This window comes from Bubalus kerabau, chromosome 15, assembly GCF_029407905.1.
Source record: "Bubalus kerabau isolate K-KA32 ecotype Philippines breed swamp buffalo chromosome 15, PCC_UOA_SB_1v2, whole genome shotgun sequence".
Classification (NCBI taxonomy): Eukaryota; Metazoa; Chordata; class Mammalia; order Artiodactyla; family Bovidae; genus Bubalus; species Bubalus kerabau.
The window spans coordinates 85,057,447-85,082,523 of record NC_073638.1 but is presented as its reverse complement, the minus strand read 5'-3'; the positions used below and the strand labels follow the sequence as shown (position 1 = coordinate 85,082,523).

Sequence of the window (25,077 nt, the reverse complement as noted above, 5' to 3'; positions counted from 1 at the left end):
GGGCTGTCTGGCCCAGACGTACTGGAGGAGGGAGCATTTCTCAGTCCACATTGGCCCCCTCCCACCTTCCAACCTCTGCCTTCGTTTGCTCAACCGCCTGGGACTGATGGTCCCCCGGGGCTGCACCAGTCCACCTACCTGTGTGTGTATGCACCACCCACCCGCCTGTGTGTGTATGCACCACCCACGCGCCTGTGTCTGTATGCACCACCCACCCGCCTGTGTCTGTATGCACCACCCACCCGCCTGTGTCTGTATGCACCACCCACCCGCCTGTGTCTGTATGCACCACCCGCCTGTCTTCCAGAGCGGTGAGCTCCACAGTCGCTATACTGTCATTACAAGGCACCTCCAGGGCAGCAAGGGTGGCTGGGGGCTGCCCAAGGCAGTCAGCGCCCAAGGCGTTCCAGGTGTCTTGGCTCTGCCAAAGCACCAGCCGAGGCCTTCAGTGTCGGGTGGGTGAGATGCAGGTGCCGGTCCCCTGGGCTGGGTAAGTGTGCCAGTCTGTGCTCTTTGGCAGGAGCAGCCTGGGGGTCAGCCCGCTGTGAAGGCTGGCAGCATAGCTGCCACGCCCCAGTGGGCCCACCCACCTCCACTCGAGCTGTTTCCCCTGTGAACCAGGCATCTTTTCAGGTGCTAAGTCTCATAGGCAAGACCCCAGCCCAGTAATTTACTGCATGTGTGTGTGCTCGGTTGCTCAGTCGTGTCCAACTCTTTATGATCCCACGGACCGTGGCCCTCCAGGCTCCTCTGTCCATGGGATTCTCCAGGCCAGAATACTGGAGTGGGTCTCCATTTCCTTCTTCAGGGGATCTTCCCGACCCAGGGACTGAACTCAGGTCTCCTGCATTGGCAGATGGGTTCTTTACCACTGAGCCACCAGTGAAGCCCCAGTGATATCTTAGGCAAAGGTATTAATAATCTGAGAGTGGGGAGAAAGCCCGCTGTGTGTGAAGTGATGCTGGTCTTTGCAGCCTGGCAGAGCTCAGAGCAGGAGGCATCATTTTCATGTCATGATGGAACTCTTTGGAATTTCTCTCATAACATTGAAATTTGATTACAAGAGGACCTTTATCAGGATGAGGATGCTGGATCAGATACTCATGACTTTCCTCACCTGTCTCTCAGAAAAAAGACAGTCTTCACACCTAAACTCATGGGGACAATGACCAGAGGAGTGCATGGCCAGAGTGCAACAGGCCCTGAAGTGGAAATGTTAATCGCTGAGTCATACCTGACTCTTTGGGACCCCAAGGACTGTAACCTGCCAGACTCCTCTGTCCATGGGATTCTCCCATCAAGAATACTGGAGTGGGTTGCTATTTCCTTCTCCAGGGGATCTTCCCGACCCAGGGATTGAACTTGGGTTTCCTGCACTGCAGGCGGGTTCTTGACCATCTGAGCCACCAAGGAAGCCCCAGCAGGCCCTGATGTGGCCGGAAATAGTAATTCTGTGAGATCGGTCTACTCTCTTCGGGATGACTTCCAAGGCTGCTGGTTGCAGGAGTCCGTTGAGAGTTTGCATCTGTCTAGCTAGCTGGCTGATAGTGGGTTTATTGTTTTTAAATGAATTAAGCAACGGATATTTACAATTTTTTTTAAAACTTCACACCTCTATGATGCTGCATGCCTATCAAAACACCCTAGATGATTCCAAGGCTGACCTGTGCCCTAGGGCCTGAGATGGTTCTTGGGTTTTGGTGTTTACATTCGGCACGCTGGTGTGTAAAGTCCGAGTTGCCGTGAAAGCGTGGCCGGCTGTGTGTCCTGTCGGCTCCGCGGGTGACCTGCTGCACCAGCGGTGGAGAGCCCCTGCCTGCACGGGCAGCAGCAACAGATGCTCTGCAGGCTCTGGACACGCCTGGGCCTGTTGTTGGACATCATCCCTCCTTCCCAGAAGGTCCCGGTTCCCTCTTCCTTTCCACGGGTTTCAGGAACAGCATAACAAGAGGAAACGCCCTGCTTTGAGCTGAGGGACCTTTTGCACACGGCCGTGAGGGAATCCGCACACATCCAGCAGCTCCCGGAAGCCAGCGGTCTGTCCCGGGTCCCTAACCAGTCTGCTCTCTGCCCTCTGCTGCTCTGTGCAGAGCTGTCTGCTCACCCCCGGGAACAGACATGAATGTGATTTCAGAGGGCGGTGCTCCGACGGTTGGGGGACAAATGGACCCACCAGCCCCGTCCCCGGAATGCGCTCTCAGCCCAGTTCCAAGGTCTCTTTAGCGTCGGCAGGCAGCCACACAGGGGTCCTGCTCCCGCGGGGCCGTGGGCGCGCTGGGGACCCCGGCCGAGCCACCGACGGGGCTTTGGGAGGCGGGGAGCCCGCTGTCACCCTGTGCACCCGCAAGGGCAGTCACGGGCCGGAGTGGAGACCCGGGCCTCCCCGAAGGACGCAGGTCCCACGGGTCACGCGCGCCGAGCCCTCGGCCCGCCCCCAAGCTGATGAGAGTTCTCTTCCCCCAGGCGGGCCGCGGAAATGAGCGCAAGTCCATCTGCGGTCTGCATCCGAGTAGGTAAACTTGTTTCAAAGCGGGGAGCCAGGGGAAGGGCTCCCACTGATAGAAACCGGCTGAGCTTCTCAAGTTGCAGAGGGGCCTCCCCTCCCTCCCCCCCGGGCTTGTCTGGCAGGGGCTGGGGCGGGCAGCCCCCTGTGAACGCGCCCTGGAGACGCAGGGACCTGCGCGTGGGCCTGCGGAGGCCACATTCCCCTGCCAGGGCCCGCCTCCCGGCCTGCCCCGGAGGCCCGGAAACCAGGCCCCCTGAGATACAAGCAGCGTCCAGTCCCCTTGCCGAGGTTTCCGGCACAATCTAGGTGGGAATGTTGGACGCCACTCCGTTCTGCTCACTGCAGTGACTCCGCCACGCCTAACTCTGAGAGGGATCCCAAAGACCCAACAATCGAAGAAAGCCGCCTGCCAACCCTACGACTCACACGGGCAGAGGACAGCCGCTCGTGTGTTTTGTTCACAAGTTACCGGTTTTCCGTGTAAGGCGCTGCCCTCGGTTATGGGGGGAAACAGCACTAAAGGGGCCCAAAGCTCTCTTCCTGCAGGTCCCAGGCTTGGGGAGAGGTCTCGGCCAGCCGGAACGCGGCCACTGTGCCCGGAAGGGCCCGTGACGAGGGAAGCGGGACCGACGCCGATGGCGGTGTCCACGCCGGCTGTCACCCCGGGGGTGGGGTGCTCCTGGCACCCGGTGAGCAGACGCCAAGCCTGCAACCCGACCGCCTGGGGGGCACAGGGCGCCCACCCTGCAGCCAGGAGGCCGGGAGGAGGGCTGTGCGGGCTGAGGTTGTGCACGCGGAGGGCTGGGGGTGGGGGGCGGCCTCGGTCCAGCAACGCCCGAGGACCTGGGAGGCGCCCGCATTATGGGGGTGCCGCCCAGCGCCCACCCGGGGCCTCTGGGGGTCTGTGCTGTACACCTCTGGGGGTGCCCACGGCGGGGAGAGCGGCGGGAGCGGCACGTCTGACCGTCTCGTGGGGGTCTCACGCCTGCATTTCCCAAGAGCATGGGCGATGAGGGCAGCCTTGGGTGGCAGGAGGCCTGGTCCGCACCGGGCCGCTGCCTGGACACAGGGCGGGGGTGCAGGCCGAGCACTTGTGACCCCGACTCTGGTCGACTGGGGCGGCAAGTGTAGCCCCCCACCCGGCCCAACCGCGGCCACTTGGTCCGTGGCTTGGAACTCCTCAGCCGCCCGCCGCACGGTGCCCATGCACCTCGTGGGGACCCCCTTTCCCCAGGGCCCGTCTGCACGGGAATCTGCAGGCCTGCTCTGCCGGGGCACCAGGCTGCCCCACCCAACTGTGGAGACGGCCCTGGTGCTCCCCGCTGTGGCTCAGAGCAGGGCGTGCGCCCCAGGGGAACCCCGAGCAGGAGAGGAATCCACGGGCGCTGGAAGTCAGGGGCCGGGGGAGGGGCGTGGAGTGGGGGGGGGGGACGGGGAGGGGCGCTGGGGGCGGGGGCGGGGAGGGGCTAGGGGCCAGGCCGCTTGGAGTCTTGAGTCTCCAGAAAGCAAGGTTTCCACAGGAGTGTGGAAAGCAGTGATGTATGGAATGAGACTTGGCGAGTCAAAGGAAAAGCCTTTCTTAACACTGAAAATATAATACATGTATGAACTGCCTGCCAATCCCTCACTTAGTGTTCATATTTTATTTGATTTCTTGGGAAGACACCTTTTGTTCCGGATTCACATTTGTGGGGTCAAGTGTGCCGAGCATCTCTTCACCACTGTCCTCAGGGGTCAACTGCTTTTATTACAGAAGCGTGACCGAGGGTTAGCTTTGGTCAGTTAGCTGTGTTTATTGTGTTGCTGTAACAGGGAAGCTGACTTATGCCAAAGGAGGAACGGGCCGGCTGGTGGGGAAGTAGACGGCAGACCCGGCGTAAGATTGGGCCTCACGGAGCCTCTGGGGTGGTCCCGGTGACTGGGCGGGCCTGGAGGACTGGCAGGCACTCAGGGCTCTGAGACGGCTCAGCTCAGCCACGCCTCAGTTAATGTCAGTCTCAGTACCCTGAGGAGGAGGGGTGGGCAGTGTGACTTAGCTCTCAGTACCCTGAGGAGGAGGGGCGGGTGGTATGACCCAGTCTCAGCACCCTGAGAGGGAGGGGCGAGCGGTGTGACTTAGTTCTCAGTACCCTGAGGAGGAGGGGCAGCCGATGTTACTTAGCTCTCAGTATCCTGAGGAGGAGGGGCGGGCAGTCTGACCTCAGTCTCAGTACCCTGAGTGAGGGGCGAGCAGTGTGACTTAGCTCTCAGTACCCTGAGGAGGAGGGGCGTGGTCTCCCTTGGCCCCGCCCCGCCCTGGGGAAGCAGGTGGAGGAAGCAGCCTGCCTCACAGGCCCCCAGGAGGAGGCCGCTTCGCACTGGAGTCCGGCCTGCTCCCACCGAAGCCGCGAGGCGGGCGGGGTCAGCTCGGGCAGTCCTGGCTGGGCCGCGCATCCCCCGCCCGGTGATCGCCAGGAAGGGCCCAGGGGCCACGGCAGCAGGAGACACAGCAGACGCGGCCGTGAGAACCTCCATGAGAACCTCGAAGAGGCCGGCAAGGGTGGTGCTGGGGCGGGTAGTGCGTGACCGGGACCCGGGAAGCGCGCGCAGACGCCTCGGGAGGCGGGGAGCTGCCGGAGCCGCTTACGGGGAGGAAGCCCCTTACCCAGTTGGGAAGTGTTGGTGAAGTAGATCAGCAGGGTGGACTTGAACTCCTCAAACACGATGATCTGCGGAGAGGCAAGGGTGCCCCTGAGACACACGCTTGGCCGAGGCCGGGCGGGGTGGGGCGAGCACGTCCCGGGGCGGGGAGAGGTGCAGAGCGGGAGGTCACCTCATTTAACCCGGGCTTGAGCCAGGGTCCCGGGACGTAAAGCGTTTCCTGGGGCCCGAGGTTCCAGTAGCGCCCCAGGTTCTGTCCGTTGATGAAGACCACTCCTTTCGTCCAGCCCTGGAAGACATTGAAGCAGAGCTGCAAGACACACACACACACACACACACACACACACACACACACACACACCCCGGACGCACAGTGCGGCCACGGCCACACTCAGCGCGCAGGCCCAGCTGCAGCCCTTGGGGGGCAGTGACCTGGAGACTCTGCGCTACTGCCCTCGGCCCTGGCTCCCGCTCCGGGCCCCCAGGAGGGAGGCCCTGGGTCCCCACTCACCTTCCATGTGCACCCACCTCAGGGACAGGTACTGCCGTGTCCCCACTGCCGTTCCCACCCCCCCCCAACCCCAGACACAGGGCAGCAGGCAGCTTGGGCACATTTCTTTGGCCTCCCTCCCCACCCTGAGTCAACACCGGGAAGGGGCAGCCCCCCGGACGGCCGTGGGGTGGCAGTCTCCTGGGAAGGAAGCTTGGCTGGGGACACAGCCAGGAAGAACACCATTCACCTGCAGGCTCATGAAGGTGTCCTTGGGTTGACTGCCGACTCTCAGGAAGGCAAGGAAGAACGCAGGGCCCACAGCGTGGAGAAAGCTGGGCTTCCAGATGTTGGGAAGTTTCCTAGGGAGAGTCAGCCCAGTGGACAGGTTACACGCTCCTTCACAGCATGTCAGCTGTGCCTTCGGAGGGCTGTCTCCTCTCTGCTGAGCCCAGTGTCCCCTCCCATGGCCCATTTGGGGTCCACAATGCAGTAATGAAACAGCAGACCACCTGGACAACTAGGAGACTTGGGGTCACTTCCTTCAGTGTTCTGGGTCTCTGCCTCTTGTGTGAACACAAACAGGTCTGGCTGGCTGGCCTCTGGTCTCCCCATCTGCGATCAGGCACCTAGAGCCAGTGGTTGGGCACCCACCTCTGTATGAATTTATTCTGCATCTCCAGGCTGTAGATTTTAAATTTTCTCAGTGGAGAACCGTTTAGATAAATGTTTCCAGTAAGACCTGCAGAAGAGGGAGAGAGGACACTGAGGCAGGGAAGCTGCAGAGAAGTGCCCCGAACCCCTGAAGGAGGATGGAGGAGGCCAGGGAGGATGGAGGAGGCCAGGGAGGACAAAGGAGGCCAGGGAGGACAGAGGAGGCCAGGGGAGGAAGAAGGCCAGAGAGGATGGGGAGGACGGAGGAGGTCAGGGGAGGACAGAGGAGGCCGGGGAGGATGGAGGAGGCCAGGGGAGGACGGAGGAGGCCAGGGGAGGATGGGGAGGACGGAGGAGGTCAGGGAGGATGGGGAGGACGGAGGAGGTCAGGGAGGATGGGGAGGACGGAGGAGGCCAGGGGAGCATGGAGGAGGCCAGAGGAGGATGGGGAGGAGGCCAGGACACAGGCATGGGCCCCAGGGAGGGACTATCAGTGCTCCCAGGGCAGCACTCAGCCCACTCTGCTCTCCGAGGGCCTTTCTGCAGCCTCCTCCGGGAAGAGGTAGGGCAGTGCACGTGCTCAGTGCTGGGAGAGCACCTTAGGGGGAGCCTGGAGCAGGACATGGCCCTCCTCCCCTTGAAGCCCATTCCATCGTGCTCCCAGGCTGGGCCTCTCACTGACCGGGAGCCCCCGCCGCCTCCAAACCATGACCCGGGCCATGGCTGCGTGGGCCAGGGAAGTAACCTAGGTCGCCCTGGCACCCCATGGTCCTGGGCCCACCTTTCCTCTCCTGGTTCATGCTGGTCCCGGAGGCAAGCCGGCCTTGGTTCTCCACCAGGATCCGCAGCATCAGGAACTCCTTGTAACGCTGCCCAACACACACCAGCTGGAGGGAGCCACTCAGGCCTCTTCTGGAGACCACTGGAGCCCCCCCAAGACTGGGATGATCTCGGAAACTGGGGGCTGTCAGAGGGTGGTGCTTGGCACCCTAGACCTCAGCTCTGGGCCAGGAAAACCCTGCAGCTCTTCCTCCACCCTCCTCCCACACTGGGCCTGTCGAGAAATGAAGAGTCCTTGAACATTCTACTGGAGACACTTCTGAGGCTGGTGCTCAACCCAGGGCTTTCTGAGCAGCAAACACCCAGGGTGGGACCATCCTGCCACCCTGGGAGAAGCGCACAGCTTAGCCCTGCGGAGCCTCTGTGAGGGGCGAGCCCAGGGCCCCAGGGGGATGGAACCATGGGGTATGTACGTCGCTGGGAAGAGTCAGCTTTTGATGCGCGTCATCCAGGACTCCTATATACTTGTCATCCAAAAACACCTGCCAAAGAGAGCGGGGAAGACTGTAGGGTGTGGACAAGGCAGGAAGGGGTGAGGCACCAGGGTCCCAGGGAAGGACTAAGTCTGCCTCTGGGAAGGCGACACGCTGACACCGGTCCACAGAGAGGAACCCTGAAGGCGGCTGGGCCCAGGGGTGTGAGGAGAGCCCTGAGCGCCTGCGGGGGCCATGGGCACTGGGGAGGGGGGCGGAGGGGGGCAGGCACCATGACAGACACCACGATGCACATGCCTACGAAGGGCCGGCAGGGGCTCCAGGGCAGAGACGCCGTGACTGTGTCCCCACCCCACCCCCACTGCCCACCATGCTCTGTCCACCCCCGACGCCCCTGCAAGGCTGCTCGAGCCCCACAGGACAGAGAAGGGCACACGAAGGGCACCGCAGAGGGTCTGAGTTAGGTCACAACTTTCCAAAAGGAGTCTGACTAGGAGACCGTAAAAATCAAAATCCACGAGTATCCAAGATGTCCGCACGCAGAACAGAGGATTCACATTTACGCGTACTAGGGTCCCAAGACGAGAGCTGCAGGCTCCAGTCACTGCTTGAGTGAGCACCGCTGAGTGACTGAAGATTATCCTGCAGCAGCGGCAGCCGCGGTGCACACACAGTCCCAGCCCAGGGTTGAGGAGGACACAGCCCGCCCTGCACTCGCGGGCGGGAGGAGCTGTTCCCAGACCCAGGACCACGACGGGAGAGCGGCGGGGAGGGCCTGGGAGGGGGCAGTCAGGATGGGACTCGCCCTGGGGAAGGGACTCGGGGGACCCCACGAGATGGGGACACAGTGAGTCCTCTGAGACAGGAAGGTCAGGAACGGGGTCCGATGGCTGTGCCACAGAATTCTAAGACCGTGCGCGACGGCCTGGGTTTGCAAAGAGCAGCCAAGTGACGCGGCTCCACCAGGGACCCAGCAGACAAGGTGAGGTGGAGGCCTGGGCTGGGTGGGGTGGCCACGGCTTGGGTGCGGGGCTGGGGCTGTCATTCCTCTAAGGAGCTCATGACGGGTTTGGACGTGTTGAGTCTGAGAAGTCACAGGAACGTACATCCAAGTGAAGACACGCATTCAGCAAACAGCAGGGAATGAGGGTCTGTGGCTAAGAGCTCACGATGAGTGCAGGGGGACACAGATCTTGGGATGACGGGACCACAGGGGCAGGAAGAGCCTGCAACAGCCCCTGCACAGAGTGAGCAGGAGGGGACCCAGCGCCCAGTGCCCCTGTTTTCTGGGCAAGGTCACTACACGTCTCTGCAGCTTCCTTGTTGGTAACAGGTACCTTAGATGGGTGTTTTGAGAACTAAACGCGCAGATCCGACCATGACGTGCCAAGGAAACATCTGGGGCCTCTGCCCGAGGCATAGGGGGGCATCCGCGGCCCCTCCCAGGTATCCTCCAAGAGCGGCATCAAGTGCACTCAGGCTTTGGCGGGCAGCCTGCCGGGACACCCAGTGCCTTAGACCCGCGGCAGCAGTGGCTGACATGTGAACACCAAGCGTTTCACCGAAGGGACCAGGGGTAAGAAACAAGGGCAGTTTCCCATAGGTCAGGAAGAGGCCAGCCTGCTGTTCAGACGTTCAGCCACACAGCGTGGTCTCGCCAGAAGAGAAGGGCACCCTCCGCCCGCCCCTGCCCCCTACCTGGCCCCGATCCTTCACATGCCCATCCGAGTTTAGGACGCCTCCTCTGGTGATGACGGTCTCGTAAAGTATATACCCAGCAGACTGGCCGCTACCTTCGTTCACGGACAGCTGTTCCATGGAGAGCGGCCCCGTGGACCTCACGGGCTCCTGCAGAGCCGGGAGTGGAAACCAGGCTGAGCGGCGGCCTCATCACAGGCCAGGAAGCTCAGGGAGCACGGGGCCAAGTGATCACCCTGCGATGACGAATCTGCAGCAGCCACTCAGTGCTTGGCAGTGACCAAGAGGGGTGGGGAGGGGGGGTCCCCTAAGGAGGGGACGGATGTATCGGGCTGCCAGGTAGCTCAGCGGTAAAGAACCCGCCGGCAGTATGGAGACTCAGGAGGTTCCATCTCTGGGTCCGGGAGACCTCCTGGAGGAGGAAATGGCAACCCACTCCACTACTCTTGCCTGGACAGTCCACGGGGTCGCAGAGTCGGACACAGCTGAGCAACTCTGCAGTAATCTAGGTCTCCTAATCTGAACTGTAGAAGGGACTGAAACCGCGAAGACTGCTTTCTGCCCTCATATTCATTCCCTCCCCCGCCGAGTCCTGAGCTCATGTCCATGAGCAGGGGACTCACGTCGTCCTGGTGAATCAGGGTGTCCCACAGGGATATGAAGTGACCTGCGGCCAGGGGAGCGTACATGTCCTTAGGTCTGCGGTCTTGATGCTGGTAGCTGGGAACCTCTGCAAACCACAAGCAGAAGGCTGGCTCCTTCCCCAGCCCTGTCCAAGGGTGCAGCACCCTCTGCTACCCCTAGCCAGCCTGCCCAGCACCACGGATGGTCCATGGGGGCAGGGACCAAAGGGAGGGAGTCCTCCTGCACCCAGAGGCCTGGCCCGGGTGCCCTGTTGGTCAGAATCTCCTGAAAGCCAGCAGGGGAACATGCGTGCTCAGATTCTGCCCCCTCTCCTGACTTCCACCTGACACGCGCATCTTGTGGCTCTGGGGAGGTCCTGGACCCTCTGGTTTCCACCGATGGCGGGGCTGGACTCGTGCAGCCCGAGTCCCCAGCCCCTGAGGATAAAACGCGCTGGGGCGAGCTGGACTCCCCCAAGGACCACATCTGCACCCTGCCCCCCACAGCCCAGAGCCCTCTGGAGGGCGGGGCGGGTACCTGCGTCAGGGCGAAAAAACTCTTGAAATACGAGATACTCAGGTGTATAGTCTCCGTCCTCTGTCAGCAGCGCCCCGTAGTCTGAGAAATAGAAACACATTCGTCACCTTCCCTAAAGAGGCCCAACTTCAGGGGGACTTTGGCACCTGGTGCTGAGTCAAAGGGCCCTTCATGCAGCAGCTCTGGGAGGAAGGCCTTGAGGCAGGAAAGTGCCCAATGCTGGCTCCCCACACTCCCCCAGGAGGGACAGATGGCAACCCCAGGGGGTCAGGAGCCCAGGCTGGAGCGCCGGGACCCACTGGTTTCCAACCAGACCCCTTCCCCTCTCTCACCCTCGCTGCCTGCTTGGTCTCTGAGCAGAGTCGCAGACTGGGGGAGACCTAGTCATCAACACCCAGCACCCGGGATAGGGGGATCAAAGGAATGGCTTTCACAGTGAGCCCCGAAGAACAAAGGCTTGTGGAGGGAATCTGAGTCAGTTGAGCTAAGGTGGAACCTAGAGCCTGTTACAGAGAGTGAAGTCAGTCAGAAGGAGAAAAATAGATGTCATATGTTGACGCACACACGTGGAACCTAGAGAAATGGTACCGATGAGCCTAGCCGAGGGAGGAACAGAGATGCTAGACACAGAGAATGGCCGTGCGGGTGTCCAGGCGGGCTGAGAGCCGAGTCTCCACAGACCCACGAGCGTGGGTAGGGCTATGGCTCATGGGAAGGTGTGTCTCGCACCGGGAGCTCAGGCAGCACCGTGTGCCCACCTGGAGGGTGGGCTGGGATGTAAGGATACCTGTGGCTGATTCATGCTGATGGATGGGGGAAACCAACACAACACTGGAAAGCAGTCATCTGCCGATTAAAACTAAGATTTTTACAAGCTGCACAGTGGACGGACAGAGCTAAGCCACTAGCTTCTCTGCTTGCAAAGGACCCGACCCGAGACTGCAGAGGCGGGGCAGCTGTGGGCAGACGGCGCGGGACCGAGCGGGACTTGCCGTAGCTGGTGACCATAGGGAGGCGATGGCCGGGGAACGCGGCCCCGCCCATGAAGCCGAAGTTGGTGCCGCCGTGGAACATGTAGAAGTTGAGGGAGAACCTGAGCTTCAGCATCTCCCGGACACTCTCCATCAGCACTGCAGGGGGCGGGGAGGGGGGAGCGGAGCCTCGGTGACTTCAGGACCGCAGTGGGGCGTGGGGGTGGGGAGGGGTGAGGGGGAGGGAGGGGCCAGGCTAGAAGGGAGCTGACCCTCGGTGACGTCAGAACTGTTACCGGTGGGGGGCGGGGGAGGCGGGAAGGAGAGGGGGGAGGGGGGAGGGGAGCGGAGCCTCCCTGACTTCAGAACTGCACGTGGGGGGCGGGGGAGGGAGGGGGAGGGGGAGAGGGGGAGGGGGAGGGAGGGGGAGAGGGAGCGGGGGAGGGGGAGAGGGGGCGGGGGAGGGAGGGGGAGAGGGAGCGGGGGAGGGGGAGGGGGGGCGGGGGGCGCCCCGCAGTGCCATCAGGGCCCCCCGGATCTGATCTCCCCAACGTCTCTGTCTCCGGGTGTCCAGCTCGTGCCTCTGAAGCACGGAGCGACCTGTCCGTATTAGTCTGAAGTCACCGCCCCAGGAGCACCGACCCTCCAACCGCCTCCGCCTGTGGCTCCTCCCGGAAGGCGGGGCTGGCAGAGGATCTGGGGCCCACAGCGCCCGCTCCCGGGTGGAGCCCCACTAGCTGTCCCTGAACTGCCTCCCAGAACAGCTGGCTCTCTTGACTTTAGAGCTTCAGTCCAACAAAGTCACTCCAGACAGAATAATCACCAGATCACACTGACATGCGGGGAGACCCTCCCGTGTGGCTCAGACACAGCACGCTGACACAGCCCACAGACACGGACACGGACACAGATACAGAGACAAAGACAGACACACAGACACACAGCACACAGATACAGACACAGAAACACAGAAACACAGACACAGATACAGACAGACACACAGACACAGACACAGACACAGAGAGAGACACAGACACAGACACGGACACTGCACACAGGATCCGCCCGCCCTGTCAACCTCAGGGACCCTAATCAGCGGGCAGGAGAGTCCCGCCGACACCCACACTCAGAGACGAACAGGGGCGACATGCGACTCACTGTGCAAGTCCAGAGTGTTCCGAGAAGTGCCCCACCCGTCCAGAGACCTGGCGGTGTACACCATCATCATGACCGGGCCAGGGCCCTGCGGAGGCAGAGAGCGTACGCGTTCAAGCCGGCCATCACGCAGCCCGCCTCACCCGGACGCATCCTCACGGCCCCCGACTGCTCTCAGCACACACCCAGCCTGGCCTGCCTCTCATGGTCTCACTGTTCCAGCTTTGGAGAAATCTCTTCATCCCCCTGACCAACCCCCGGAGAGGTCTCGTAGGGAAGCACCTGACCCAGAGGAGGCACTGGAGATGTCAAGAACCAAGCGCCAGCAATGCAAGCCCAGCGAGAATCCCACACAGTCCCCGGCTCCCACTCTGCCCTTGCCCAGCCCGAGCCATCCCGAGACCCTCCACCGCCCCAGCCCGAGCCATCCCGAGACCCTCCACCATCCCAGCCCGAGCCATCCCGAGGCCCGAGGCCCTCCAGCATCCTAGCCCCGAGCCATCCCGAGGCCCGCTGCCAACAATGCAAGCCCAGCAAGAACCCCACACAGTCCCCGGCTCCTGCTCTGCCCTTGCCCAACCCGAGCCATCCCAAGGCCCGAGGCCCTCCACCATCCCAGCCCAAGCCATCCTGAGGCCTTCCAGTGCCCCAGCCCGAGCCATCCCAAGGCCTGAGGCCCTCTGCCGTCCCAGCCTGAGCCATACCAAGGCCCTCAATCGTCCCAGCCCTGAGCCATCCCAAGGCCCGAGGCCTTCCAGCGCCCCAGCCTGAGCCATCCTGAGGCCGGAAGCCCTCCTCCATTCCAGGCCTTCAGGACCTACACGCTCCGCATTCAGGCTCACACACTCCACAGTTAAAGTCAATACTGCTCTTTCGAGCTCTGAAAGTTAATGCAGGCTTGGAATGTCTGCTTTCAGCTAGGGGACCCTAGCCCCCAGCCCCCCGCAGCATTCACATTCCTGCCTAAGCTGATAAATGCTTCAAAGAAAGTAAGACAAAAATAAGTAAACTAACAAAACCACTGCCAACTTTGTGCACCACAAAATTACGTGACCTTTTCATTCACTTCTGCCTGGCATCCTGTAATTTAACATTTTAAAAATATTCTACTGAATTCCAAAGATAATGTGCTCACTCCTGTAAGACTGATTCAAGCCTCCCAGGTGTGCTAGAGGAAAAGAACCCGCCTGCCAATGCTGGAGACACAAAAGTCATGGGTTCAATCCCTGGGTCAGGAGGATCCATTGGAGGAGGGCATGGCAACCCACTCCAGTGTTCTTGCCTGGAGAACCCCACGGACAGAGTAGCCTGGTAGGCCACAGAGTTGGGCACGACTGAGCACACGCACACAAATGGAAGCTGTGTATCTTAAGTCCCTGCAGCTTCCTTCCTCCCAGCCCCACAGGACCCCCACATTATAGATCTTCACGTCGGGAAGGATCTGTTACATGAGGGCTCTGGCCATTGCCCCATCCTCAGGTGGGCACTGATCCCTGCAGGCACCCTGCCTTTTCAAGTGATGGCGAATTCATCATGAGACAGTATATTCCATTTCTGGAGAATTCAGATTGCAAGAAAGTACAACCCCTACATACAGCCAATAAAGGTTTTGTTATTCCTTTTACCCACTGAAAATAATTCTGTTCCCTAGTACCAGAAAGAATTTCCCCTTTTTCGTGAAAATGCTCCCAAATTTTGAAGATGCCACCAAAGGAATCTTCCCCTAATGTGAGATTCACTCCCAATTCCTTCTTTCACTTGTTTTTTTTTTTTTATTTGGTAGGAACATCTATATCATATTCTTTCAACAAACGTCAATCCAGCGATTCAGGGCTGTTACCGCCGGCCTCAGCTGTGCATCCCAGACCGTGTTTGCCCTGTCGGTGTTTCTGCCCCTCCTCCAGCTTCTCCCCGTTTCCCTGGCGCCCCGCGGCCGCTGGCCGCCACTCTGCGGCCACCGTGGTAGCCTGCTGCTTTCTGCCGGGGACTCCACACCAAAGTGCCGCCACGGTCGTTATTCGTCTCTCACTGTCTGGCGTATCTGCCAGGCTCAGCGCTGTCCAGGCCCATCCATGGGGTCACAAATGACAGATTTCCTCCTTTTTAAAAGCTGAATGTTTCCCACTCGATACACGTATCACTGTCTTCATCCATTCATCCCTCCTTATACAACGGGCTTGCCTGCACACCATGGCTGCCATGAGGCGTGGTGCTGTGCACAGGCAGCACACGCAGCTCTTCAGGATGATAACTCTGTTTCCTCCCTAAACACCTACAGGCGAGCCCGCTGCATCAGAGCTGGTCCTATTCCCCACGAACCTTCACACGGACTTCCACAGTGGCTCTGAGGAGGTGCTTCTTTGCTACGGTTGGTCTAGCAGGTCTTAGGGGCACAGTCCCCGTGAGCCTTCAGAGCCGGGTGTTCGAGAGCCCACTGTTCGGGTAGGAGTCCAGGAGTTAGGCATCAGGGGTGGCAAAGGCTGAGCTGGGGGTCACCTCTGGTGGCCCGGCACTGTGTCGGGGTGGAGTTCTCGGCAAGAGTGCGTCTCAGCCTTTCCAAACCACTCTGATGCATGTTCTCGTTCTTCCGCCCTGACCCTCTCCTCACAGGAGGAATTCAGAGGGCAGGGAAAGAGCACGGGATCTGGAGGCAGGAGGACTGGGTTTGAACCTGGGTTATTCTGTTACATGACTGACCACAGATGACCTCAAAGCAGAAATTTTACCTTTCTGAATCATGGTTTCCTCACAGGCAAGATAAGGATAGGGCCAATAGCTTCTTACATGGTAATGTAAGAAACAAACATTAAAAATGGGGAGGGGGGAGTATGTAAACTAAAACTTGTATATATAAATATTACCATAGAATGTTTTCTTAGCTTGTGTTACAAGCTTTCTCCATATTTGACTTGTTTACCACCTGTCTCTTACCACTAAAATATAAGTTCCAAAAGTGGTGACTTTGTAGGGTTCCTTCCCTGCTTTATCTGCAATGCCTTGACAGATAAACACCTAACTGGCACATTTGCTGTCCTTGTTTAGTTGCTAAGTCCTGTCCAACTCTTCTGACTTCACGGACTATAATCTCACCAGGAGTCTCCAGGCAAGAAACTGGAGCGGGCAGCCATTTCCTTCCCCAGGGGATCTTCCTGACCCAGGGATGGAACCTGGATCTTCCGCATTGCAGGCAGATGCTTTAGCATCTGAGCCACCAGGGAGGTCACAACCACCAGGGAAGAACTGGCACTTAGCAAGTGCTAAAAACATTTACTGGCTGATTTATTTGATGAATAAATGAACTCAGTTTTAGGACTTTATTATAGTTAGGATATCATTTTTAGCTGCTGAATCCCCACTTACTGTCCCGTATTCTTCCTCCACCACCACCACCAGCATCATCACCATCATCACCACCATCACCATCATCACCATCACCATCATCACCACCATCACCATCACCATCACCATCATCACCATCACCATCATCACTATCACCACCATCACCATCACCATCATCACCACCATCACCATCATCACCATCACCATCATCACCATCACCATCATCACCACCATCACCATCACCATCATCACCATCATCACCACCACCATCATCACCATTACCATCACCACCATCACCACCATCACCATCACCACCATCACCACCATCACCATCATCACCATCACCATCACCATCATCACCATCACCACCATCACCATCACCATCACCACCATCACCACCATCAACATCACCATCACCACCATCACCATCATCACCATCACCATCATCATCACCATCACCATCATCACCATCATCACCATCTCCATCCTCACCATCACCATCACCACCATCACCACCATCACCACCATCACCATCACCACCATCACCATCATCACCACCATCACCATCACCATCACCACCATCACCATCATCATCACCATCATCACCATCACCATCATCACCATCATCACCATCACCACCATCACCATCACCATCACCATCACCACCATCACCATCACCATCATCATCACCATCACCATCATCACCATCACCATCACCATCATCACCATCATCACCACCATCACCATCACCATCATCACCATCATCACCACCATCACCATCACCATCACCACCATCATATTCTGAGTGTCTGCTCTGCCCCAGGAGTTACATTCCCTCTCCATATTTTCTCGGGATGCACTGACTCAAGTCCTTGCAAATCTCTGTACTACTTGTACCATTTCCCTTGTACGGACTAACAGCCCTTGGTGTTGGTCCAGTTGTTAAGTGGCTGGATACTCAGCCCTTTGTATCTCTGCACTCTCCTCTAAATCTTAGTTCTATCTTAGACTGAAGAAGGACATAATCAGGGAGATAACTATTTTTTTAGAATTCCAGGCATTGTCTTGTCTTGATGGAAATTAGGAGAGTGTTCCCTTCATTCTAATACTGCAGAGCTCGGACAGGCGCAGAGTGAAGCATTCAGCCACTGATTTCTTTTGGTGGTAGAGATTTGTGCACCCTCTGATTCCCCCTAATGCTTCTATTGGAACCAGCACTTCCTACTGAGTTCTGTTTATTTTTGTTTCTTGTCTTTCTCATTGGACCACAGGTAAATGTGAATGAGGCTATTCAAAGGGTAAAAACTTTTGCAAACTGACTTTAGGTCCATTTTGGTTTAGAAATCTCAATAAAGGTAGAATGTTACCCATATTATCAGGCAGATTGCTATCGCAAAAAGTTACATCTGCTTAGCAAATTGCACCTGGAGTGGGGAACAATGAGTGATGTATAGACTCCTAGTGGGTGTCATGGCTTCCTGTGCACAGGGTATCCTGAAACCAGAGGCTCTGTTGGCAGAGCCAGAAGCTCAGGCTATGGAGCCATGACCTGGGGCCCCAGCTGTTTCCTAGCGTTGCTCCCAAACTGGGGGTTGGGGGATGGTGGAGAGGGCATAGCGCCTGGACTGTGGGGGGAGAGGGCAGAGACTTTGGGCTGTGGGGGGAGAGTGTAGCCCCTGGACTGTGGGGGAAGAGAGAGTGGAGCCCCTGGACTGTGGAGAGAGCAGGGCCTCTGGACTGTGGAGAGAGTGGAGCCCCTGGACTGTGGGGGGAGCGGAGCCCCTGGATGGTGAGGGGAGAGTGTAGCCCCTGGACTATGGAGAGAGTGTTGCCCCTGGACTGTGGGGGGAGCAGAGCCCCGCCCTTAGTGAGGACACTCAGCGCTGCCGTGCGCTCGCTCTGCCATCCTGAACCCTCCTCGGGGCTGTGGGCCAGGCTTTGTGGGCACTTTGATGCAATTGCACCTCAAACCACCCTCAGCAGGCATTTCCGGCGAGTAACAGATCCAAGTTTTAACTGAGCGAATCAGAGCTGAGAAGTTCCTGAACATCTGAGCCAAGTCTTCACCTGAGATGAAGGAAAACACCCCGCGCCTCTGAGCTGTCCTCACCTGAGCTGAGGAGAGGTGTTCGTACGTTTTCTGCCTTATGCTCTTCATGTGGAGGGTGGCAAACACTGTGGAGGGAAGGGGAGACCGAGCCGGGGTCAGCAGCTGGTGCGGTGCCGCCGCCGCCCGCAGACGCTGCCCGCAGACGCTGCCCGCGACGCCCCAGACGCTGCTGGTGAAGACGTGGCCGCGTGTGTCCACACGGGCTCGAGCAGCAACGCTCAGGCACACTGCGCCTCTGCTCAGCCTTCACCGCGAGTGACCCGGAGGACAAGAAGGGCGGAGTCACCCCGTGTGCTGGTGGATAAAGAGCCGAGCCCGGGACAGGGCGGCCGGAGACCTCGGGCCTGACTCCCGGTCTCCCGGGCCCAGCGCGGGACGCTCTGTCTCTGCCACTGCGAGGTGAGCGCCGCCACCGCGCCGGGAAGAGCGGGCGGAGGGCAAGGCCCGGGCCAGGCCAGCTAGAGAACCCCGCAGCACCGCTCTCCAGCTCGTTCGCGTGACCCTTCCTCCGTCCTGTGCGCCCACCCATGTTTCCCCCTGTAACTCTCCTGCACGTTTCCTCGTGGCTTTTCCTCCGGACTCTTCGCCCCACGCGCTCCCAGGGAAGGTCTAGGGCAGGACTTTCTCTGGAACCCTGCTCTCTCCCAGAGGTTCGGGCCTGGCCCAGAACAGCGGCAGAGATGCCTCCGCTGCGCCCAGGGGCCGGAGGCCAGCAGGGAGATGCGGGGCCGCGAGGAGGGCCCTGGTTCCTTATGTCAGGGCCGCGGGCGTCTGGACACGGCCTGGCCCAGGAAATGGGGCAACGGAGCCTCAGACAGACCCTCAGACTCAGCGGGCGGCAGAGGCGGGCAAAGCCGCCGTGCATACCGGTCGGTGTGTGCCCCTTCAGGAGTCCCTGGCCCGTGTCCGCCGTCATGAGCATCGTCTTGATCCCTCTGCTCAGCAGTGCCTGTGGGACAGTCGGGAAGATGAACTGTGGTCCACGGCCCTGGGGGGCGCGTCCCAAGGAGAAGGCGAGGGTCGGGGCACCAGAATGAGCTGAGGGGCGGGAAGGAGGCCTCACCACCCCCACTCCTATTGCTGGTAAGCTGTTCAATGAGAACAGCCAAAAGGGACTTAAATGCAACCATCAGCAACGACCTGGAATGGACACCAACCACATTCCAAAGACAAGAATTTTCATAATGGATTAAGGAAAACAAATTCTTCTAATTATATACAGAGTATGTACCTGAAGTACGTGGATACAGAAAAATCAAAGATGAAAGGGTGGGAAAGCCTGTACTATACAAACACCAACCAAAAAAGATCTGTGATATCCACAGAAGGAAAAATTATTGTGAGTCACTCTGTGCTTACGTCAGAGTCATGCAGGTGTCCCAGGCCCCTGTCTGGGGGGAAAGCGTGGAAACACCAGCTGCACTTCCGTTGCCTCATCCAGGGCGGAAGAGCAGCACAATAGTGTGCGACTGCAACCGAGGCATTCTCTGATTTCTCTTTGGTTTTCAAAAACTAAAACTCTGTTCTGTTCGGAAGTCAACACTACAAACTCTTTAGAATAAATAACTTTTCTCTGTCCTATATGTTGAAAAAAAAAAAAAAAGACAAAGGGAAGCCCCCAGCTGGGCACAGCATTGATTCATGAACTTCAAGGGCGCAGATTTACAGAGTACTCAGTGTAAGACTTTGACACTTGAAAGTTCTTCATCCGTTGCTAACAAACACTGCATCCCAAACAGTACCTTGCGAGCTTAGCTGCTCAGGATGTTTGCTCCATGAATCAGCAAAGTGAGAAAAGTATGTAAAGACGGAGGAAAATGATGGGGCACTTACGTTTTTAATATACGGCATGTATCTTTTATCCAGATTATAGGAACCGTACTCATTCTCCATCTGCACGGCAATAATGGGGCCCTCTTCTTGGAACTGGGGGTCAAGGAGACGAGAGTCTGAGGATGAGTCAGCCGGTGGGGAAAGGCTGGACTGACTTTCTCAATTCGTTGCTGCACACGCATGTTCAGAATGGCATAGAAAATAACCCGCTCCTAAACTCGGCCCCGGGGACATGGCGGTGGGGGCAGTCTCCGTCACTGTCAGCAGCCGCCTCGTGGAGTCAAAGCCTCCAGCACCCTGCATTCCCCAGTGCCCCCAGGGAGCAGTGCCCGCCGACTCCCCTAGCCCAACACCTTAAGCACAGGCTTAGGCCTCCGGCCAGCCTTCCTCCGGGGCACCAGGGAAGCAGGGGTGCGGCCCTCTCCCACACGGGCACGCGTCACCTCCCCTCAGGGACCCGCTCTGCTTCCGTCCCTGCACCCCGTCTTCACTTGCCCAGTCACCACCACAGGGCCCCATCCCCCCTCCCGCACGGTCTCCCTTCATGGGCAAACAGCGCAGCAGCTCTGCACGCCCCGCGGCAGCCCACTGCTCGTGACCCTGTCCTCTACTGTGGTCTCGCGGCCGCCCTTTGCATTCCACCCTGACCTGCTCTTTGCTAAATGCATGCAATGCCTTTTCATCCTGGTCCGATTTCTCTCCACCGACAGTCTCTCCTCTTCTGGGAAGCCCTCCCTCCTGCAGCAGCCCTCCTGGATTCTGCACGCGCCAGTCTCCTCGAGCTCCTCGAGGAGCTCCTCCTGGATTCTGCACTCGCCAGCCTCCTCGAGCTCCTCTCCCCCTGCTGCCTCTTCCCCAGTCCCAGGATCGTGTGGGATGGCCTCCCTTCTGCCCTCTCAGTTAAGCCCTCACGCCCAGCCTCCTCCTCCCGCTTCCCCGCGGACCCCCTTCTGCGCTGTTCACAGGCTCGGTCAGCCCTGTCTTTGCAGCTCTCGCCAGCCCGGCAGTCGTGTTTTCTCTCTGCCACTCGCACCTGCCAAGTCCTACCCTAGTCAGTTTCATACACTCAGCTCTGCCCTTTGCAATCTGCCCTTGGAGACATGTGGCCACCAGAAGATCTCCTCCTGGCACGCAAGACTAAGAAAAAGAGTTGCACCCTCAGAATTAGACAACACACCAACAATGAAAGGAAGAAGCCAGATAGCTCCCAGGACTGTGTGCCAGTGGGTGGAAGCGTCTACACACCAACGCCTGTGCCTGTGGCCCGGGAGGACCTGGGCAGGGAGAGCTGAACCGGGACAGACTCGGCAAGCAGAGCGCAACCAGCTGCACTAGAGCTGAGTGGGCAGAAAAGAGCCTAAAAGTTTCCCAAACCTGTGTGCTTCCCAGGGGCTCAGTGGTAAAGAGTCTGCCTGCCAGTGCAAGAGACGTGGATTCGATCCCTGGGTTGGGAGGATCCCCTGCAGTAGGAAATGGCAACCCACCCTAATGTTCTTGCCTGGAAGAGCCCATGAATAGAGGCGCCCGGTGGGCTGCGATCAACAGGATTGCAAGCGATCGGACATGACTCAGTGACGGAGCAGCACACACAGGAACAAAGTCGCGATACTGGGAGTTGCCCGGCAGCCTATCGGTTAGGATTCCAGGCTTTCCTTACTGTGGCCCAGGTTCTACCCCTTGGTTCCCCTTGGTGGGGAACCAAGACCCCATAAGCTGTGTGGCACAGCAAAAAATAAGTAAAAACTTTTTAGGTGGCTTCCCTGGTGGCTCAAAGGGTAAGACCCCCAACTTCTGCGGCTCCGGGTTTTGTGCTCACCAGGCAACCTTCTGATTACTGATTTTGTCTTGCAAGCGCTCCAAGATGGGGAATGTCCTGATCTGGGGTGCTGAGAGTGTGCTAATTTGTGCTAGAACTTTCTTTGATGATGAAAATGTTCTCTGTTCTCACCGTCCAATGTGGTAGTGACCATCCACAGGCGGCTGCCTAGCACTTGAACTGTGTATGGTGTGAATAAAGAACTAAATTCTTTATTTAGTTTTAATAGATTTTAACTGAAATAGCCACTGGTGGCCGAGGCTACCACCCTGCCCAGCACAGCTCCAGGGCCGCAAAGGACCGCCCCCGCGTCTCCGTCCCCAGCTGCACACGGACTGGCCCTGCAGCCACCGGCACCTCATCTGCTGGCCCTGGGGCACGCTCAGAGTCAGAAGCCAGCTCTGCCCCGAGAAGACCCACACCACCTGAAGCCTTGCTGGCCATTTCCAGGCCTGTCACTACCCCTACAGTAGCATCCCTTTCCAGGGATTGCTGTGACGATAAAATACGCTCCGTAAACACCAAATGCACCTGTGCCAAGTCACTTCAGTCGTGTCTGACTCTTTGTGACCTCATGGACTGTAGCCCGCCAGGCTCCTCTGTCCAGGGGATTCTCCAGGCAAGAAGACTGGAGTGGGTTGTCATTTCCTCCTCCAGGGATCAAATCCAAGTCTCCTATGGCTTCTGCATTGCATGGGGATTCTTTACCACTCAGCCACCAGGGAAGCCCAATATAAAGCTCATACCTAATAGATACCTTTTGTTCCTTCCCTCTGCTCATTTGCTACCTACTTATACAGCCCTTCATGTAGTTTCCAAACCTTGCAGCAATACGGTGGCACACTATGTCTACTGAAATAATGAATGTGTATGACACCATGGTTTTGTTGCAGAGGGAGAGATATTAAAAAAAAAAACAACCAAACTGCAGTTTCTACAAAATCACTGACCTAAGGTCATCTGCATTATCTATCACTTGTTAAAGACTGACACGTAGCTATCTTTAGCAGGTAAGTTAAGACATTCTAGGGCTGTCGTTAAATTCCCATTTGTGGTGTTGGAGAGCAAACAAATAATGCAGAAGACATAAAAATATACAGAGCATGGTTCCCAGCATCCTGCCAGGAAACGGCATCCCAGTAAGACAGTAGGTGAGGAACAGGCATAAAAGGAGAAGAAGCATATTTCTTAAATAAGGAACTGGAATTAGCTGCTATACATGCTTCCTGCTTATGAGTGAAAGAAAGTAGGCTGAGCCCTGCCCAGGAAGGCAATTCAGGCAAGTACTTCCCTTGGTCACAGAGATGGGGAATCAGGTTTTACCTGGAATCCTCTAATCCTGGGAATCAGGTCATCAAAATAGTGATTCACTGCTGCTGTGAAGCCCTTGTGAGTTGTTCTCAGCTTCATATGAGAATCCTTGAGTAACCAGCTAGGAGGGAGAAGGCGAGACTCAGCCTTGGGATGGGAGACAGCAGACAGAAACGTTCATGCATCTGAGGCTGGAGAACGTGAACAGCCCAGATTCACGTGGCCAGACTGGAGCAGCACAGAGGTGCTAACCCATCTCTAAGAAAAAGTCATCTGTGTCCTGTCCCACACATCTCAACACCTCAACTGCCACCTCTGGCCCCCAAATGCAGCTGAGGCTTGTAGATGTGGAAGCAACCAGGGAAGAGTTGCTGAGCTGCAGCCCACAGGCCAGGTCAGAGCTGCTGACTGTTCCTGTCAATAAAGTTTTATTGGCACGTGGCCCACCCTTCACTTACACATCATCACAGCTGTGCTCCTGAGGCAGCGGCAGAGATGAGCTTCACAACAGACACTGTCTGTGCTCCCTGAAAGCTGAAAATATTGATCATCTGGCCTTTTTCAAAAAAAAAGCTCTCCAAACCTTAGTCTGGTATGAGATTTTTTATAAAAATGTTTCAGAGTTTTTTAAAAAATGTTTTTAATGGAATATTATTTGGTCATTTAAAAAATGAGGAATTGTTCATGTTAAAGCGTGTATAGACTTTGACAACATTATGCCAAGGGAGGGGCTTCCCTGGCAGCCCAGTGGTTAGGGCTCTGTGCTGGGCTCAGTCACTAAAATCCCATAAGCTGCATGGCACAGCAGGGAAAAAAAACTTATGCCAAGAGAAAGAAACCAGGCACAAAAGTCACATAAGGTATAATTCCACTTATATGAAGTATGTAGACTAGGCAAATCCACAGAAACTGAAAGGAAAGGAACGGTTGCCAGGGGCTAGGGCTGAGCAGGATGGGGGTGACCGGGCAAGGGCTTTCTCTCCGAGTGGCAAAAAGCGTTCGGGAACAAGATAGTGGTGACGGTTGTTCAACATTTTGACACACTCGATTGCCACAAAATTGCGTAGTTTACATGGTAAATTTCATATAATGTACATTGTACTACCATTTAAACATGATGAGAAAAAAGACCCTCTTTGAAAAGAGTTCATCCAATTGTGCCATTATGAGTATTATCACAAAAGTTAGAGCTTGTAAAGACACGGCTTACACGGCACTGATCAGCCAGTAGCTTTCATTAAGGAAAAGAAGGATTCTACCTCTGCACCACAAGGATGAGATGGAGAGTTATAAAAAACAAACAAACAAACACTGCATCATTCCCGGTATTTTAAAGTGCATTTTCTAGGTCCTGAAACGGGGAAGGGGCGAGAGGCATGGATCTAGGAAATCTAGAAAACCTAGGAAACTAAGCAAAACCCTCTGCTCCGACTTGCTGGCGAACAGGCTTGGGGCGCGCGCATGGCTCACCTGGGCAAGCCTCCGAGGTCCAAGTCGCTCCCGATGTAGGGGCCGACACACAGGATGACCCACAGGTCCACCTCTGACGCCAAGGAAATGAAAGCGCTGAGGAGGGGAGCGACAGTGGCAGTCACCAAGAGCGGAGCCTGGAACCGCCGCCCTGTGTCTCCCCGAGGCCTCTTCTCCTGCCGTTAGGACAGGTGGAACCAACTCCCAGCCTGCTCACAGAAGTCCCTGCCGGAGACAGAACCCTGGGACGGGGCCTTCTTCCACACAAAGGCCTCAGTCCAGAGGCCCCAAGGGCAGCTCACAGGAATTCCGGCCAGACGCTGGCTGCCCCCTGGACCAGCGCTGAGCCTCCTGTCCCCACGAGGGCATCACCAGGACCCGCCCTCACGAACCACGCTGGCTCCTCCTTCCTTATCTCCCACTTTCAGTCTGCCTCTAATCAGGTTTATTCCTTGCAATTAATATTTCTGAACGTGAGATTCCTCTTAATTTTCACCGCTACCACCCTGCGTAAAGAACTCGCATCCACCTGAGTTATTCCAACTGCTTCCTCCCTCCCTCCTTCCCGCCTCTCTTCCGATGCCGCTCCAGGCACTGTCGCAGAACAGAATCATGCACGACGAACACGGGAGTAATGTGTACCGAGTAT

At 57.4% G+C, this 25,077-nt stretch overlaps 1 protein-coding gene across 1 annotated transcript in view; it reads right to left on the bottom strand.

Annotated features, from left to right (window-relative positions):
• Positions 1-4,545: 4,545 nt before the first annotated feature.
• The window catches only part of LOC129627971 (beta-galactosidase-1-like protein 2), a 32,940-nt gene continuing 12,408 nt past the window's right edge, over positions 4,546-25,077 (bottom strand). Inside the window, exons 6-24 of the mRNA XM_055547393.1 lie at positions 24,429-24,524; positions 22,971-23,079; positions 19,832-19,924; positions 18,866-18,947; positions 17,999-18,063; positions 12,553-12,637; positions 11,416-11,553; positions 10,424-10,504; positions 10,235-10,323; positions 10,051-10,171; positions 9,886-9,992; positions 9,263-9,412; positions 7,544-7,612; positions 7,072-7,159; positions 6,291-6,378; positions 5,887-5,998; positions 5,319-5,435; positions 5,151-5,214; positions 4,546-4,553 (exon numbers count right to left, since the gene is read on the bottom strand). Of these exons, the coding sequence (XP_055403368.1) occupies positions 4,546-4,553; positions 5,151-5,214; positions 5,319-5,435; positions 5,887-5,998; positions 6,291-6,378; positions 7,072-7,159; positions 7,544-7,612; positions 9,263-9,412; positions 9,886-9,992; positions 10,051-10,171; positions 10,235-10,323; positions 10,424-10,504; positions 11,416-11,553; positions 12,553-12,637; positions 17,999-18,063; positions 18,866-18,947; positions 19,832-19,924; positions 22,971-23,079; positions 24,429-24,524 (1,762 nt within the window). The remainder of the gene's footprint in view (positions 4,554-5,150; positions 5,215-5,318; positions 5,436-5,886; positions 5,999-6,290; positions 6,379-7,071; positions 7,160-7,543; positions 7,613-9,262; positions 9,413-9,885; positions 9,993-10,050; positions 10,172-10,234; positions 10,324-10,423; positions 10,505-11,415; positions 11,554-12,552; positions 12,638-17,998; positions 18,064-18,865; positions 18,948-19,831; positions 19,925-22,970; positions 23,080-24,428; positions 24,525-25,077) is intronic.